Source organism: Dreissena polymorpha, chromosome 11 (assembly GCF_020536995.1).
Source record: "Dreissena polymorpha isolate Duluth1 chromosome 11, UMN_Dpol_1.0, whole genome shotgun sequence".
Taxonomy (NCBI): domain Eukaryota; kingdom Metazoa; phylum Mollusca; class Bivalvia; order Myida; family Dreissenidae; genus Dreissena; species Dreissena polymorpha.
The window spans coordinates 85615667-85631837 of record NC_068365.1 but is presented as its reverse complement, the minus strand read 5'-3'; the positions used below and the strand labels follow the sequence as shown (position 1 = coordinate 85631837).

General features: G+C 37.8%; 1 protein-coding gene across 1 annotated transcript in view; it reads right to left on the bottom strand.

The window, feature by feature from the left end:
• Nucleotides 1-16171, bottom strand: part of LOC127851610 (discoidin domain-containing receptor 2-like) — a 177726-nt gene that overhangs the window by 34704 nt on the left and 126851 nt on the right. Inside the window, exons 5-7 of the mRNA XM_052385439.1 lie at nt 6966-7107; nt 4721-4810; nt 1287-1434 (exon numbers count right to left, since the gene is read on the bottom strand). Of these exons, the coding sequence (XP_052241399.1) occupies nt 1287-1434; nt 4721-4810; nt 6966-7107 (380 nt within the window). The remainder of the gene's footprint in view (nt 1-1286; nt 1435-4720; nt 4811-6965; nt 7108-16171) is intronic.

Sequence of the window (16171 nt, the reverse complement as noted above, 5' to 3'; positions counted from 1 at the left end):
CCAATATCCCAATGCACGCCCCACCAACCAACAAACTACCTGCACTGTACCCAACAAAAAAATACCAGCAATTAAACCCCCACAACCAACAACAACCTGTGATAATAGACACACCTCATACAAAATACCCAAAATGTGAGAGCTGCCAATGCTTTCAGAACTACATTACTAGAAAAACATCTCTTTCTTTAAACAAATGCTTTCTTTCATGCATCAGTCTGTGTTTACAAATGTGTTTTAAGGTTCGAAACTACTAAGCAAGTTGATGTAAAACCAGATTCAAAACAGGGCTTTTCACCCTTAAAACATTAAACCAGACACTGTTCTTTAAAGTTATATAAACAGATCATGTAAACAATTATCTAACTTGTAAACAATTTGTTCAGTAAGACAGAATTATTTAGTTTTGAAGAGCATCTCAAGCGTATAACTGCATGATTTACTACGGCTAATTGCGCAATCTGAAATAAAATTTATTTGGCGTCAGGGAAGAAGTTCATGATTATAAATCAGAGTTACAAGAAGTCAGAGTATTAAGAAGAAAACCTAACAAAGCTTTTCACAAATTATAAAACCATAATTGGTAGATTTCAGGATTATAGTGAAACATTATATATTGCTAATTTTGTTGCACTTTAAGATATTATATAAAGCCAAGAACTATGTCAGTGCATTTGAATTAAGACAAACAAATCCATATGTCTGCAGACTTCTTTCAGATTTTAAAATAAATGTACAAAGCTTTAAATGAACATCTTCTTTGGAGTGTTAATTGAAAAATATTGACAAAGAGACATAATGAATGTGCATGCTGCTTTCTTTATCGAAAGGCTGATAGCATTGAAAGAACAGGAAAGAAACCCAAATCTAAGAAAATAATCAGCAGGTTTTTCTCATCATAAAACTATCTACCTTATACATCATCCTATTATAAACCCTGGCATTTCATTTTTTCAAAAACCAGAAATATTTCAGGGTTATTTCAGCCTATTTTGGTTATTAAGATAAAATTGTGTCTGGCATTGAGAAAACCACACTTAATGCATGTGCGTAAAGTATTGTCCCAGATTAGCCTGTGCAGTTAACACAGTCTAATCTGGGGCGCAACTTTGAGCCTACACTTGACTTTTGTTTAGAAGAGACTTCCTTTATATGAAAAATTTCATAAAAGCAGAAAATGTTGTCCCAGATTAGCCTCTGTGGAGTGTACAGGCTATTCTGGATCTATACTTAACACTCGTGCATTAATTCCGGGTTTTCTCAGAGCTTGGCAAATTAGATTGTACCTTCCCACTTGCAGCCATATATCTCAACCCTCATGCACACGGTACGGAGAGTCTTGCTATACGGGATGAACCTGACACGGCGGCCTATGATTGGCGGAGTTACCTCCCTCATCTCTGTCAGGTACGTGTTCTCATTGCCCTTGAACAACTGAAACAAACACAGATTATGTGAGGTTTTGCTAGTTTATATTAAAATACATACACAAAATCATTTTATACAAGCCATGAAATTAATACCTAATCACAAGCTTTCCCTAGATATCTTGCGGAAATAAAATGGCCTATACAGACCGGCCACCAACTGTTCGATGGACAGGTGCAAAGCAATGCACCCCTACTTCTTAAAATAAGGCATGCTTACTTATAATTCAGATATTCAAACCTAAATTTAAACATAAAGTGCATTAAATACTACACTTTGTATAACCATTTATCATAGCTACAGATAGAATGTTTCAAACAAGCTTAAAAAGGAAAGACTAATTTCCCTATTCAAAATAAAAGTGCCAATAAATCAAATGAAGGAATTTGTTAACTCAATTCTAAGTCCTATTTTTTTCAAAATAATTAATCATTTTGAAGCATTTTCAATAGCCATTGTTACCAAACAGGTGCACATTTATCAAGAAAAGATTTGTATTAAAAGTCTGTGAGAATGAGTGGCATTGTCTAAAATAAATCTTCCCAAATCAGCAATCCAGTTATGTTGTATAACATCAGATAAGTCCAATATAGGGGCCTTTTCCTGAGGAATGTGTCAAGTCTTTACTGATAAGCCCCAGGATTTTCTCAGGTAAATTCTCAGCACCTATCATATAAAATAAACAGATGATGAATGGCATTTTAATTGGGAAAGTGAAAGAATTTCCTCTGACAGTTTTCAAACATAAGATGATGAATTGCATGACATTTTTTATCAATTACTAACTAACTCCTCTATAAACACACTAAAAAATCAACAAAAAAGTGAAGTTTTGGTGGTATAATTATGGCCTTTATCTGGCCCTGGCCTTTAACCCTTTCAGTGCGGGAACCAAATTTTGAAGGCCTTTGCAAACAGTTTGGATCCAGATGAGACGCCACAGAACGTGGGGTCTCATCAGAATCCAAACTGTTTGCTATTCTGATAATATTCTTTGAAAAAAATCGACAAAATGCTAATTTTAGAAATTCAGCAGACGACATTTTAGCAGATGACAAATTTCCCAGCATGCAAAGGGTTAACACCCTATCACACTTTAGGTTATACACCTTTCATGGATGTCCATCAACACATGAAACCAAATCTGCTTATCTCAGCAATCAACACACCTTTTCACAAATTCCTCATGATTTATTTCTGATACCTCTGTTGGTTTCCCTTGTGATAAGATATGGACTTTTAATTTCACTTCTATCAAAACTGTTTCCATCATATTCCACCCCTTGTGTTCTAAAATATCATCTTTCACCAAAGATTTTACAATTATTATTATTACTTTGTATCAAATCTTTTCACCAAGAATAGATAACATGGGTTTTGGGATATTAGAACCATTAAGTCATTAACTGGGGACAGTTTTTCAGTCACAGATATTTCCCAGAAATGACTTAACAGTATTTTTATTCTCAGTTTTATTTTCCCCTGGAGATAAATGGAGCCTTATTATGACAAGAGTCTGGTCAGTGAGACAGCTCATAATCCCTCAGAATTCTGTTGGAACCACAGGCCAATCACCCTCTACCACTCAGATTCACACTTTGATGCTCTGTGGTCCCTAAGAAAATCCAATTGAGCCACAATCTGGGAAAATGGAGTTTAATTAATGCACGTAAATTGTTGTCCTTGATTAGCCAGCACAGGCATTTTTTCTTGAAACAAAAAATAACATTTAAAGGAAATACCCTAGTTGTCCCAGATTGGCATGTGCTGACAGCACAGACTTAAGTTAAAAGCATAAAGCCCCGTATTCCCAGACTTAATTAAATACTTTTCTTACTAGATTTAAGTATTAAAGGCTTCATTTCCACCCCATATATTAATATCTGTTTTATAAATATGCTTTCGCAGATTTCTTGCCTACAGTAATATTAATGCATTCCATTAATTAATCAAAGTATACTCTAAAAGCGCTGGTTTATTTATTTGCATTCAAATGTAAAAACCTTATCAAGCAAATAGGTGAGAAGTGATTTTTTTTTAATTTTGTTAATAGGACTTTATTTAGTTCTTTGTGGATTGAAGCATTCAAAATAAAAAGGGTGGATATCTGCACCAGAGGTCAGACATGCATTAGTGAAATTCAAACCAGATAAGAGCTTGGCCATTTCACCATTTAATAGATTTTCAATTGAAAAAAAAAGTAATAACCTACATAATAATAATGTAGCATTTTTGCAGTTATCATAGCTCTTTAAAATAATAACATCTGTTAAATTTTGGTGTATTTTTTAAAATTTGAATACCGGTACTACAAACATGAGCAGTATCGTGACATCATTCTGTTGATTTTCATGACATTATTTTGTTTATCTTCATGACATCATCTGTTTCAAATTGTTTTCTTGTGTTGACTTTTTTTTAAGGTAACATAATTTATGCTATAATGCTGAGGACAAACTGTGCAAGTAAACACATAAAGCACATAAAGCACACCATTATAATATGCATCATCTTGTCAAGACAGAAGTACACAGGGGAGGGGGGGGGAGATTCAATTGTTTCTCCTTTTCAGACTGTACCAAAACAATAAATCAAATGATTTCACCCATTCGCATGCAGGCAAATAGATAATACAATACATAAGCACCAAGAATCTATCTTGTAATGATTTGAAATATCTCAATTATGTTCAGTGCAGGGGCGTTTAAACATGAAAATCCTTCTAGCGCCTACACACTGAGGGAATGAGTTTCTACCAACAAAAAACATTCACAGGCAAAGGGTCCTCCGTTCATTCTATAGTGCCTACAGAGTTTTAAAGGAATGTATTTCAGTCAATGTCCTCAACTTGGGAAAACACAATTACTAAATAAATAATGTGTCGCTTATATAGTGACATAAAAGCAGACTCATTCAAAATATGCTCTGGTAGATATTACCTCTGTCCCCTGCTTGTTACATGCTATTGTAGACATGACCTCAGTCACTTGCTTGTTACATGCTATTGTAGACATGACCTCAGTCACTTGCTTGTTACATGCTATTGTAGACATTACCTTCCTGCCCCTGCTTGTTACATGCTATTGTAGACATTACCTCCTGCCCCTGCTTGTTTCATGCTATTGTAGACACAACCTTCCTGCCCCTGCTTGTTTCATGCTATTGTAGACATTACCTCCTGCCCCTGCTTGTTTCATTCTATTGAAGACATTACCTCTGTCCCCTGCTTGTTACATGCTATTGTAGACATTACCTCCTGCCCCTGCTTGTTTCATGCTATTGAAGACATTACCTCTGTCCCCTGCTTGTTCCTGAATCTCATCCACTCGCCCATGTCCTCCCTTTGATACTCCAACAGGAACTGCTCTGTGTACTCCTGACCCTGCAAGAACAATGACCTGTTATTATTATCTTTTTAAAGCCATTACTGGAAGTAAGTTTTTATACTCATTTATGTTCCATATTTGATGTCAAAGATAATATACCAGTACATTCAAACCAGAAATAATAGGGAAAATCTTTATAACTATATAGCTCCCTGATAGTTTGAAATATTTCATATTACTATGTTTTTACTAATCTTTTTGGTAAATCTAACTTTTACTTTTAACATTTCAATACACCAGAGTTAGTAAAATAATGCTGTTGTTAACAACTTATCTATCAACACTAGCTGCTCCCATCATAAACAAGATAACCAGTTGACAATGAGCTTTTAACCTCAAAGGGAACAGTTATTATTTTATGGAATCTGGAGCCCTCATGGAAGTCATAAATTACTGGGCTTATCTGGACTATTTGTAAGTAGGGACTCTAATGATTAGTAAATAATATGAAAGTGAAATAAATTGCATATTTATTTGGTCTCAAGTAAAACATGCATTACATTGTTACACATGCTGTGAAAGTGTTAGTTTTAGTTTCACAGAAACTAGATTATGAATGTGACAATTTAATTTTACTGTTTAATCTCAATACAACAGTAATAGGGAAAGCTGGTTAATTCCAAATATTATGCCTCTTATCTCTCGGTCTCAGTGCTGTACCAATAGACAGGACATTTAAAACTAAGATACCTGAATATAAAAAGGATGTTAGTTTAAACAAAGTTATATTCATACTGTCATTGATTATAATAACACACTGGAGGTCTAGAGCTGAAACTTTCACTTTTGATTCATCACAATTTAATGATTAACTTGTGGATGCACACACCTGCATTTGAATCTCCTCTCGGTTCCATTAGCATAAAAACCCACAAGAAGTGTATTTTATACCAAAGTATACAAGATGTGAAAAAACTTGTTATTGTTAACTTAAAATAAAGCTAGGAGAATATTTAGCAATTTCTTCATTATAATTGTTTGGTAACAAAGGTGTTCAATGTAGGACATTCTAGTTAAAAGACGTTATTGTTATCTATGTTTGCAAATTATTTTTTTTCACAAATACTTTTTCAGACATACACTATTCCCAATGGTTTGACACTAATTTGGTGAGCAGTTATTCAGCAATAATCCAAGAAATTTATCTCATGGAATAATTGGGAGCAATTCTTTCTTCATTGTTGTGAAAATGGCTCTCAAATCCTAGCAAATTGATGTTTTATTGCATTGATAGCATGCAAGATGGTTAGATGGCATGTGTACAATGATAAAACCCTAAATAAAATATTGTTCTGCCAAGATCTCTGCTGTTTTATTCTGCCATTAACAAACAGCATTGCATCTAGTTATATCTCAGCAAACTCGTTATTTTCATACTTATTGCACCTTATACTTTTCTGTCATTATTTCAAACACGTACTCATAGATCTACGTTTATCTAAGTGTTCTAGTAAATCAGGCTAGCAAACTTGATCTCAAACAGTAAAAAATCTAAAACCTCTGAAATGTCACTTTTCGTCTATCTGAAAAAACAACAACAAATAAATGTGTCTTTGGTAAAACAAAGGCTGTTTGTAAAACACGCATACCCCAAAATGGGCTGTCCATTGTAGTGGCTTCAGGTCACTGTGACCTTGAACTTTGACCTTGAGTTATCATCCGGAAACCATTATACTGTTTAGAGTCACTGTGACATTGACCTTTGACCTAGTGACCTGAAAATCAATAGCGGTCATCTGCCAGTCATGATCAATGTACCTATGTATTTAGTTTTATGATCCTAGGTGTAAGCGTTCTTGAGTTATCATCCGGAAACCATTATACTGTTTCTAGTCACTGTGACCTTGACCTTTGACCTAGTGACCTGAAAGTCAATAGGGATCATCTGTCAGTCATGACAAATGTACCTATGAAGCTTCACGATCCAAGGCCCACGCATTCATGAGTTATCATTTGGAAACCATTTGGTGGACGGACCGACCGAAGGGGGCATAAAATATTTAATTGAGCCTTAAGTTCAATGCCAATAACATGGTCACAGTCAAACATGTTGACGCACCTGAGAACTAATTTTAACATTGATAAATGTAATTAACAGTTAGGCACTGACAAATACAAAATTGACAGCTATGTTACTCTGTGACAATATACCTGACCGTTCCCAAAGCGTCCCTGGATCTCCACCATGGTTACCACGGAGAGTTTGCCGAGGTCAATCTGCAGATACTCATATGAGTTCTGGCTGATCATTGGCTTGGGACACCAGGCACCTCCCATCGTCTCGGTACGTATCCTAGCAACAAACACACATAGAGGTCAGGGGTTAGTATCCTAGCAACAAACACACAAATGTCATAGAGGTCAGGGGTCAGTATCCTAGAAACAACCCCACATAGAAGTCAGAGGCCAGTATCCTAGCAACAAATATCCTAGAAACAAACACACACAGAGGTTTGGCATAAGAATTCTAGCAACAAAGACATACAAAGGTCAGGGATCAGTATCCTAGGAACAAAATTGTCTATATCGTTACACAACAAACTCATAAACAGGGTAGGGATCTGTATCCTAGCAACTAACACAAATAGAAGTTAGAGGTAAGTATCCTAACAACAAACACACAAACAGGTCAGATGTCATTATCTTCGAAACAAACATATATAGGTAAGGAGTAAGTATTATAGCAACAAAAAACATAGAGGTCAGGGGTCAGTATCCTAGCAACAAACACAAAAAGAGGTCAAGAGATAATATTCTGGCATGAAACACACATAGCAGTCAGAAGTCAGTATCCTAGCAACAAACACACATATAAAGGTCAAGGGTACGTATCTTAGCAACAAACACGCATATAGGTCAGGGGTCATTATCCTAGAAACTATCAAACATAAAGATCAGGGTAAGTTTCCTAGCAAAAAACACGTCTATAGGTCAAAGTTCAAAGGTAAGTTTAACATGACTAAGTTTTCAACTACACTCAAATAGCTGTAAAAGCAGAACACAAACATTTGTTGTCGGAATTACTTGCACAACTGGGCTTATATTTGTGTTTCACTGATACAATTCATCACATGAGTGATAGACATCAACATTCTTTGCTATAAAACAAAAAATATAACACTCTGTTTATCATAAGGACTGCTTGCACAAATTATGAGCAAAAAGAATGCTGTTAACACATAAAGAGGTAATTATGCATATTTCAATTATGTAAGTTATACAACTCAAGAGCTCTTAAAAGATAACTTTGAATTTCTGTGTATATACAGTTGTTTACAAATAAAAGCAATAAATATGGACAGTGTACTTAAAATAACAGGCTAAAAGCATCTGCATTAAGTGTTGTCCCAGATTAGCCTGTAAAGTCCGCACAGCCTAATCAGGGACAACTCCTTCCGCCTAAAATGGATTTTCGAAAAAATAGAACTTCATTTACACCCTGTGCAGACTGCACAGGCTTATCTGGGATGCAGAGCTCCAGATAAGGGCCGTACAGCCGTAAATACCCCTTTTTCTCGAAGATTTACGCATTTATTTTTATAAACTGGACGTACAATTACGACTTTAATATCCATTTTACGCATTTACGAAAAAAATCTGGCCGTACCGATACGCCTGCGTCAGCGCGGAATGATTTGTTGGTCTCTAACCTAACGGCGCTTTTCGTTAATTTAAATTACTGAAAAGTTGTAGACTGGGTTCATATATTATTGTCTATTCTGTCGCGTGATTTCCTGTAACTTGTAAATCCGTCAAAAACAATATGTCTGCGCGCAATGGAATGCCGGCTTATCCGAAAGCGGTTCAAAACAACTCTTTGTTGTCACATAATGACTACATAAGGTGTCGTCTAACCATCCTGACATTAAATCTGTAAACCCAGAAAAAGACATTGTTGCCCCAATATTAAACGATTTGATTGCATTTGTGGCTTAAAACGTTAGGAAACATGATGGGAAACGGATGAGACTGTGAAATAAGTGGTTATTTACTTAGCTTACTAGTTGGCTTGTGTTTTCTTGTCAAGAAAAATGAAGAAATAGTATTAGTCATGAGTTTTAATGTGTAGTTGTATTTGCATCATTATTCAGAATGGAAAAACCTAATACAGTAACTGTTAATTGTTTTTTTCTTGCTTTCTTCTTATAACAACAGTTTGAACCTAAAAACAGCTGTCAACAATATGCCCAAAGAAACACCAAATTGAGATTGATGAAAGCTGCTGTGGGGGTCAGCAGCAATCAAAATAAGGTAAATGTCTGTGATATCCCAGTGAAAAACAAAACAACAAATAGTTCATATTCTGTCAAGCTCAGCACTCCTGTTGTCTGTTGATACTGTTAAATCATTTATATTCATCAGCATAAAATTTCGTGGTTTTTCAAGCAAAAATAAAAATGTGCTGACATAATCATGAATTCATTGATTTCTGATTTTGGAAAAAAAAAGTGAAGAATTTGTGACAATCATTTTCCAAAGTGGTTGTGTTAAAGCAGGGGTTTTTTACCTTATATAACAGACGCCGAAAATCGGCGTCTTCCCCCACCAAACTAGGCTGTTTTTTTCCCCTTTCCAGTCCAAAAAATTCCCCCTAAATTTTTTTTTTTTTTTAAATAGAATGATGTGTCTCATGATTAAAATTTCTCAATTCTATTTTAATTTAATCTTGTTAAACGTACTAAATTATGAAACAAGAGGGCCTGAAAGGCCAAAAGTCGCTCACCTGAGAGGAAAGGAACTGACCTGTTCTGTGCAGCACAAAATGTCATTAGAACAAAATGTTCTTACCAACTTTCATGACTAGTGAACACCCTGGCAGCAACGTTTTTCAACAGACCACAACCATTTTCATACACATCCAAGATATCATTAAACAAATATTCTGACAAAGTTTCATGAAGATTCATGAATTCATATAAGGAAAAATGCCCCGCCCCCTGGTGGCCATGTTTTTCAAGCAACTGAAACCATTTTCGAAATTGTCTAATATAACATTGGGACAAATCTTCTGACAAAGTTTCATGATGATCGGACAATAAATATGGGTTCTAGAGTGTTAACAAGGTTTTACTATAGCCATATAAGGAAAAATGCCATGCACGCCCCCTTGGTGGCCATGTTTTTACACCAACCGGAACCATTTTCGAACTCATCCAAGATATAATTGGTACAAATCTTGTGACCAAGTTTCATGATGATCAGACGATAAATGTGGTCTCTAGAGTGTAAATAAGGTTTTACTAAAGCAATATATAGCTATATTAGGAAAATGCCCGGCCCCCTGGTGGCCATGTTTTTAAAGCAACCCAAACCATTTTCAAACTCATCCAAGATATCATTGAGGCAAATGTTCTGACCAAGTTTCATGAAGATCAGAAAATTTATGTGGCCTCTAAAGTGTTAACAAGGTTTTACTATAGACATATAGGAAAAAATGCCCCGCCCCCTGGCGGCCATGTTTTTCAACCAACCTGCATCATTTTTGAACTCGTCCAAGATATTATATGGATGAATCTCATGACCAAGTTTCATTAAGATTTGACAATAAATGTGGCCTCTAGAGTGTTAACAAGATTTTACTACAGCCATATAAAGCCATATTAGGAAAAATGCCCAGCCCCTTGGCAGCCATGTTTTTCAGGCAACCGAAACCATTTTCGAAGTCATCCAAGATATCATTGGGACAAATCTTCTGAGCAAATTTCATGAAGGTTGGAAAATAAATGTGGCCTCTAGAGTGTTAACTAAAGGTTTTACTAAAGCCATATAAGGAAAAATGCCCCGCCCCCTGGCGGCCATGTTTTTCAACCAACTGGCATCATTTTCAAATTCGTCCAAGATATATTATTGGAATGAATCTTCTGACCAAGTTTCATGAAGATCAGACAATAAATGTGGCCTCTAGAGTGTTAACAAGATTTTTAACTATAGCCATATAAGGAAAAATCCCCGCCCCTTGGCAGCCATGTTTTTCAAGCAAACGTAACCATTTTCGAACTCATCCAAGATATCATTTAGACCAATCTTCAGACTAAATTTCATGAAGATTGGACAATAAATGTGGTCTCTAGAGTGTTAACAAGGCAAATGTTGACGATGGACAACGGACAAAAGGCGATCACAAAAGCTCAGGTGAGCTAAAAATGCAATTAATATAGTGCAAACATGTACAAATGTTATTATGAGAGAGAAAGTATTTTTCACTCAAAGTAGAAAATCGCGCGTAAAATTTCCCCCACACCACCCCCAAAAAAACCTGTAAAGTCATGGATTGGTCTACAAAAATCAATGTCCCACAAATAATAATGATATTACAGCATACTTAGAATAAGTATGAGAACATGAGTAAACTTTGCTTTTTCACTTGTAAAAGCCACCCTTTTCCATCAAAATTATGTAATAAATGACTCTGGTCTGACATAAAATGCTTTTCAAAGTTTCTGGATGTGAGAAAACTGTATTATTATTATTATAATGAACAAAAACATCATCTTGTTACATGTGTTCAGGTTATCATTATATACGTTAAAGTTTAATATCTAATATAGATGGGCCATATTTCTTTAAATATAAAAACAACTTTCAAACCTACCCATGATTGCTTTTAATAGATTTCCATTACTTGAAACAATAGAACACTACAATTATTTGTGTAACATTTGAGTGTCATGTCACACTTTTAAATAATTTTCTGTCTACAAAGGTGCCTTAGATTAAAATTATTTTAGAAGCGCATTTGGTTTGTGATGTAATCCGGGGTAATAGTGAAATTCGGATAGTCCTCCAACCAGTTTAAATCCTCAATTCTTTTCGTTGACCCTTCAAAGGCGGTGATCTTATTTTTAATCATTTTATCATTAGAATTTGTGTTTTGTTAAAAAAGTAGTGGAAAAGAACAAGAAATTTTCTCCAGGAGTATTACAATTTGGCGTTGAATAGTTTGCTATTATTTTTACTTAACTTATAAATTTTTTTGATCTTTTACAAAGAGAATCAAATACATTTATCGATACAAGTATGTAAAATAGACTTTAATTCATTAAAACTTTTTTTTAAAGTTTTAAATTTTAGCACTTATCTTTAAACGTTATTAACTCAACAGTTTAATTGTAAATACAAGTTGGGCACACTTTCAATGAAAGATAATCAAACGTCTTACGTTATAAAACTCTAAGTTTATTATTTTAATTGTTATGTTTTTTGTTTTCTTTAACATGCAATTGAGCCTCACTCTGACAAATCAGGGCTTAATGCATGTGTGTAAATTATTGTCCCACATTAGCCTGTACATTATGTACATGTACAGGCTTATCAGGGAGGATACTTTCTGACCTTTTATGGTAGGAAGTCTCTTCTAAGCAAAAATCAGGATTAGGCGCAAATCAAAAAAAGGCGAAAAAGAGTTGTCACTGATCAGCAAGTGCAGACTGCACAGGCTAATCTGGGACGACACTTTACAAACATGCATTAAGTCCCATTTTCGCAGAGTGTGGCTCAAACAATTTCATATTGTGTGATTCAAACCTTTGCTCCCCAGGATTATCAACAAGGTAACTTGGCTGTAATCTTTCTTTGTTTGTCAGAATAATATGTATAGCTGTTTGCCTGTATAAGCTTAATCATGTCTTTTATTTCTCTATAAAGCAACCGCTTATAACTCTTGTTCAATGGGTTTTGGCAAATCTCAGTTATTCCCCAGATGAAAACAATAAATGCGCTTGCAAAAAATGATGTTAAGTATACAATGAAAAATCAATAGGGGTCATCTGCCAGTCATGATCAATGTTCCTATGAAGTTTCATGATCCTAGGCCTTAGCATTTTTGAGTTATCATCCGGAAACCATTTTACTATTTCCAGTCACTGTGACGTTGACCATTGACCTAGTGACCTGAAAATCAATAGCGGTCATCTGCCAGTCATGATCAATGTACCTATGAAGTTTCATGATCCTAGGCCTAAGCGTTCTTGAGTTATCATCCTGAAACCATCTGGTGGACGGACGGATGGACAGACAGACCGACCGACCAGCATGTGCAAAACAATATAAACCCTCTTCTTCGAAAGGGGGCATAAAAATATTGTAAATTATATTGGGCTAATTTATTTTTTATGCTTGTATGCGTAATATTTCAAAGCAATCATTATATGAGCAGTGTCATGTGAAAATGGGTCTTATGACATAACATATGCTCCAGAACAGTCTGGGAAATAATCAGTCTGGGACCAGACTGCACCAGACAGTGTAGCTTCTGACCAGACTGCACCAGACAGGGTAACTCCCTACCAGACTGCAATAGACAGCGTAGCTTCTGACCAGACAGCACCAGACAAGGTAGCTCCTGACCAGACTGCACCAGACAGGGTAGCTCCTGACCAGACTGCACTAGACAGGATAGCTCCTGACCAGACTGCACCAGACAAGGTAGCTCCTGACCAGACTGCACCAGACAGGGTAGCTCCTGACCGGACTGCACCAGACAGGGTAGCTCCTGACCAGACTGTACCAGACAGGGTAGCTCCTGACCAGACTGCACCAGACAGGATAGCTCCTGACCAGACTGCACCAGGCAGGGTAGCTCCTGACCAGACTGTACCAGACAGGGTAGCTCCTGACCAGACTGCACCAGACAGGGTAGCTCCTGACCAGACTGCACCAGACAGGGTAGCTCCTGACCAGACTGCATCAGACAGGGTAGTTCCTGACCAGACTGCACCAGACAGGGTAGCTCCTGACCAGACTGTACCAGACAGGGTAGCTCCTGACCAGACTGCACCAGACAGGATAGCTCCTGACCAGACTGCAACAGACAGGTTAGCTCCTGACCAGACTGCATCAGACAGGGTAGCTCCTGACCTGACTGCACCAGACAGGTTAGCTCCTGACCAGACTGCAACAGACAGGGTAGCTCCTGACCAGACTGCACCAGACAGGGTAGCTCCTGACCAGACTGCACCAGACAGGGTAGCTCCTGACCTGACTGCACCAGACAGGTTAGCTCCTGACCAGACTGTACCAGACAGGGTAGCTCCTGACCAGACTGCACCAGACAGGGTAGCTCCTGACCAGACTGCACTAGACAGGGTAGTTCCTGACCAGACAGGGTAGTTCCTGACCAGACTGCACCAGACAGGGTAGCTCCTGACCAGACTGCACCAGACAGGGTAGCTCCTGACCGGACTGCACCAGACAGGGTAGCTCCTGACCAGACTGTACCAGACAGGGTAGCTCCTGACCAGACTGTATCAGACAAGGTAGTTCCTGACCAGACTGCACTAGACAGGGTAGTCCCTGACCAGACTGCACCAGACAGGGTAGCTCCTGACCAGACTGCACTAGACAGGGTAGCTCCTGACCAGACTGCACCAGACAGGGTTGCTCCTGACCGGACTGCACCAGACAGGGTTGCTCTTGACCGGACTGCACCAGACAGGGTAGCTCCTGACCAGACTGCACTAGACAGGGTAGCTCCTGACCAGACTGTACCAGACAGAGTAGCTCCTGACCAGACAGGGTAGCTCCTGACCAGACTGCACCAGACAAGGTAGCTCCTGACCAGACAGGGTAGCTCGTGACCAGACTGCACCAGACAGGGTAGCTCCTGACCAAAGTGCTTACAGGTCTCTCCCTCCCACCCTCCCTAGTTTATTTATGATGGGCTCGAGCATTTCTGCTATGGGGAATTATAGTCAAACAATGTATGTGTTTGGGGAAGGTCAATAGTCAAACAGTGTTTGTTAAAACAGTGCTTTTATCTGATTGTTGATTTATGTTATGTGGAACATTACGAGCTTGATATAATTGTATTTTTAGTATTATTCAATGTGCGTACCTTCGCTTTGTCATAGATCATTACTTGAATTTACATGTATCACTCAGCGCTACCAATTGGATGTTATAGATGTAACTTTCGCATGGTATTTGTTGACGCATACTAGTATTTGATTTTTGTTCTTTTGAGCGCGCATTCTTAACTGTTGTATATTATGTACGGTCAGCGCGCAATTTATACTTTGATTTATATGTTTGCGCGCGCATTTTTGTACTTTGAGCTGTAGTTAGTATGTAGAAATAAGCTCTCTTTCCCCCTTTATACTTTGTTTGGTCTTAAGTTTAAAGAAACAAAAGACCATTGTAAACAGTTATTTTAACAATCAGAATCAGCTATTGTGTTCCACAACAGCTGACTTTCATTAACACTCAAGCATTATTCTGAAAAATTCATGCTTAATGAATATGCATAAAGTATTGTCCCAGACAAGCCTGTGTCAGGGAAAACAATTTCTGCCAAGACTGGATTTTTGTTAGAAGAGACTTCCTGTAAATGAAAAATGCCATATAATGGGGGCGTTGTCCCTATATGCTTGCGTTGAATTAAGATTCTTAATTGTATTTAGACGAGAGACTAAACGCGCTGTTGCCCATATGTTTGTCCTGCCACGTATGCTTTATGATGACAGGCCGGCTAATGTTCCGCCAGCATCACCCTTGGGACTGCGGGTCAGTAGCCGTGCTGTCCAGCGTGCAGCTTATTCAGGCAGTCAGTGCGCGCAGCTCAAAGTGCCTACACGTCTCTCTTCCGGCTATGGATTTTTGTGTTTAGGACATTTTGTGTAGCTTTTATATGATTGCATACCTGCGTGTAATTAATTGAAATCATCATGGAAGAAGAGGTCGTTAGAGACAATAGTGACTTTCAGTTCGATAACTGGGCGGTAGACTTAAAACTGCCACGTAAAGTTATTCAGCAACTCCGGCAAGAGGAATTCGTTACCAAAGAGGCGCTGCTTCTTGTCGAGGAAAGCGATTTGAAAGCTCTCGGTTTGCCATTAGGATGCACTAAACTTATCATCCAAGAAATTCGGAAATGGAAGGGCAGCATATCTCCTGCGTCTGGGAACCAGATGAGCCCGGATGCAGCTTCACTCGACGGAGCTGGTAAGTTACTAGATGACCTACTTAGCAGCAGCAATGGAGTACTAACCGGTGGCGACGAAACACCCACATCTACCTTCATGAACCCTCGGTCCCTATTGACAATGAAGTCAACTTCAAAGAAAGCTGTCCATATTACACAGTTCCTGTCAGAAGTGACCAAACTGCCGACGACAAAGCAGGAGGAAAGATTTCGTATTACGTTCTTCGGGCACAGAGACAATCGTACTAAAAACAGAAGAGGATCATCCATACCTTGGTGTTCTCCTTGAGGAATGGGGTGCCGCAAATATGAGACTCTTGAATTATTTGCTAGAGACAAAAGAACTCAAAAGAGAGGATACTGAATACTATCTGGCCTACACAGCCCGAATCTTCGAATTTGCGGAGAAGTATGAGTGGAATAGTGTCCTTCACTACGA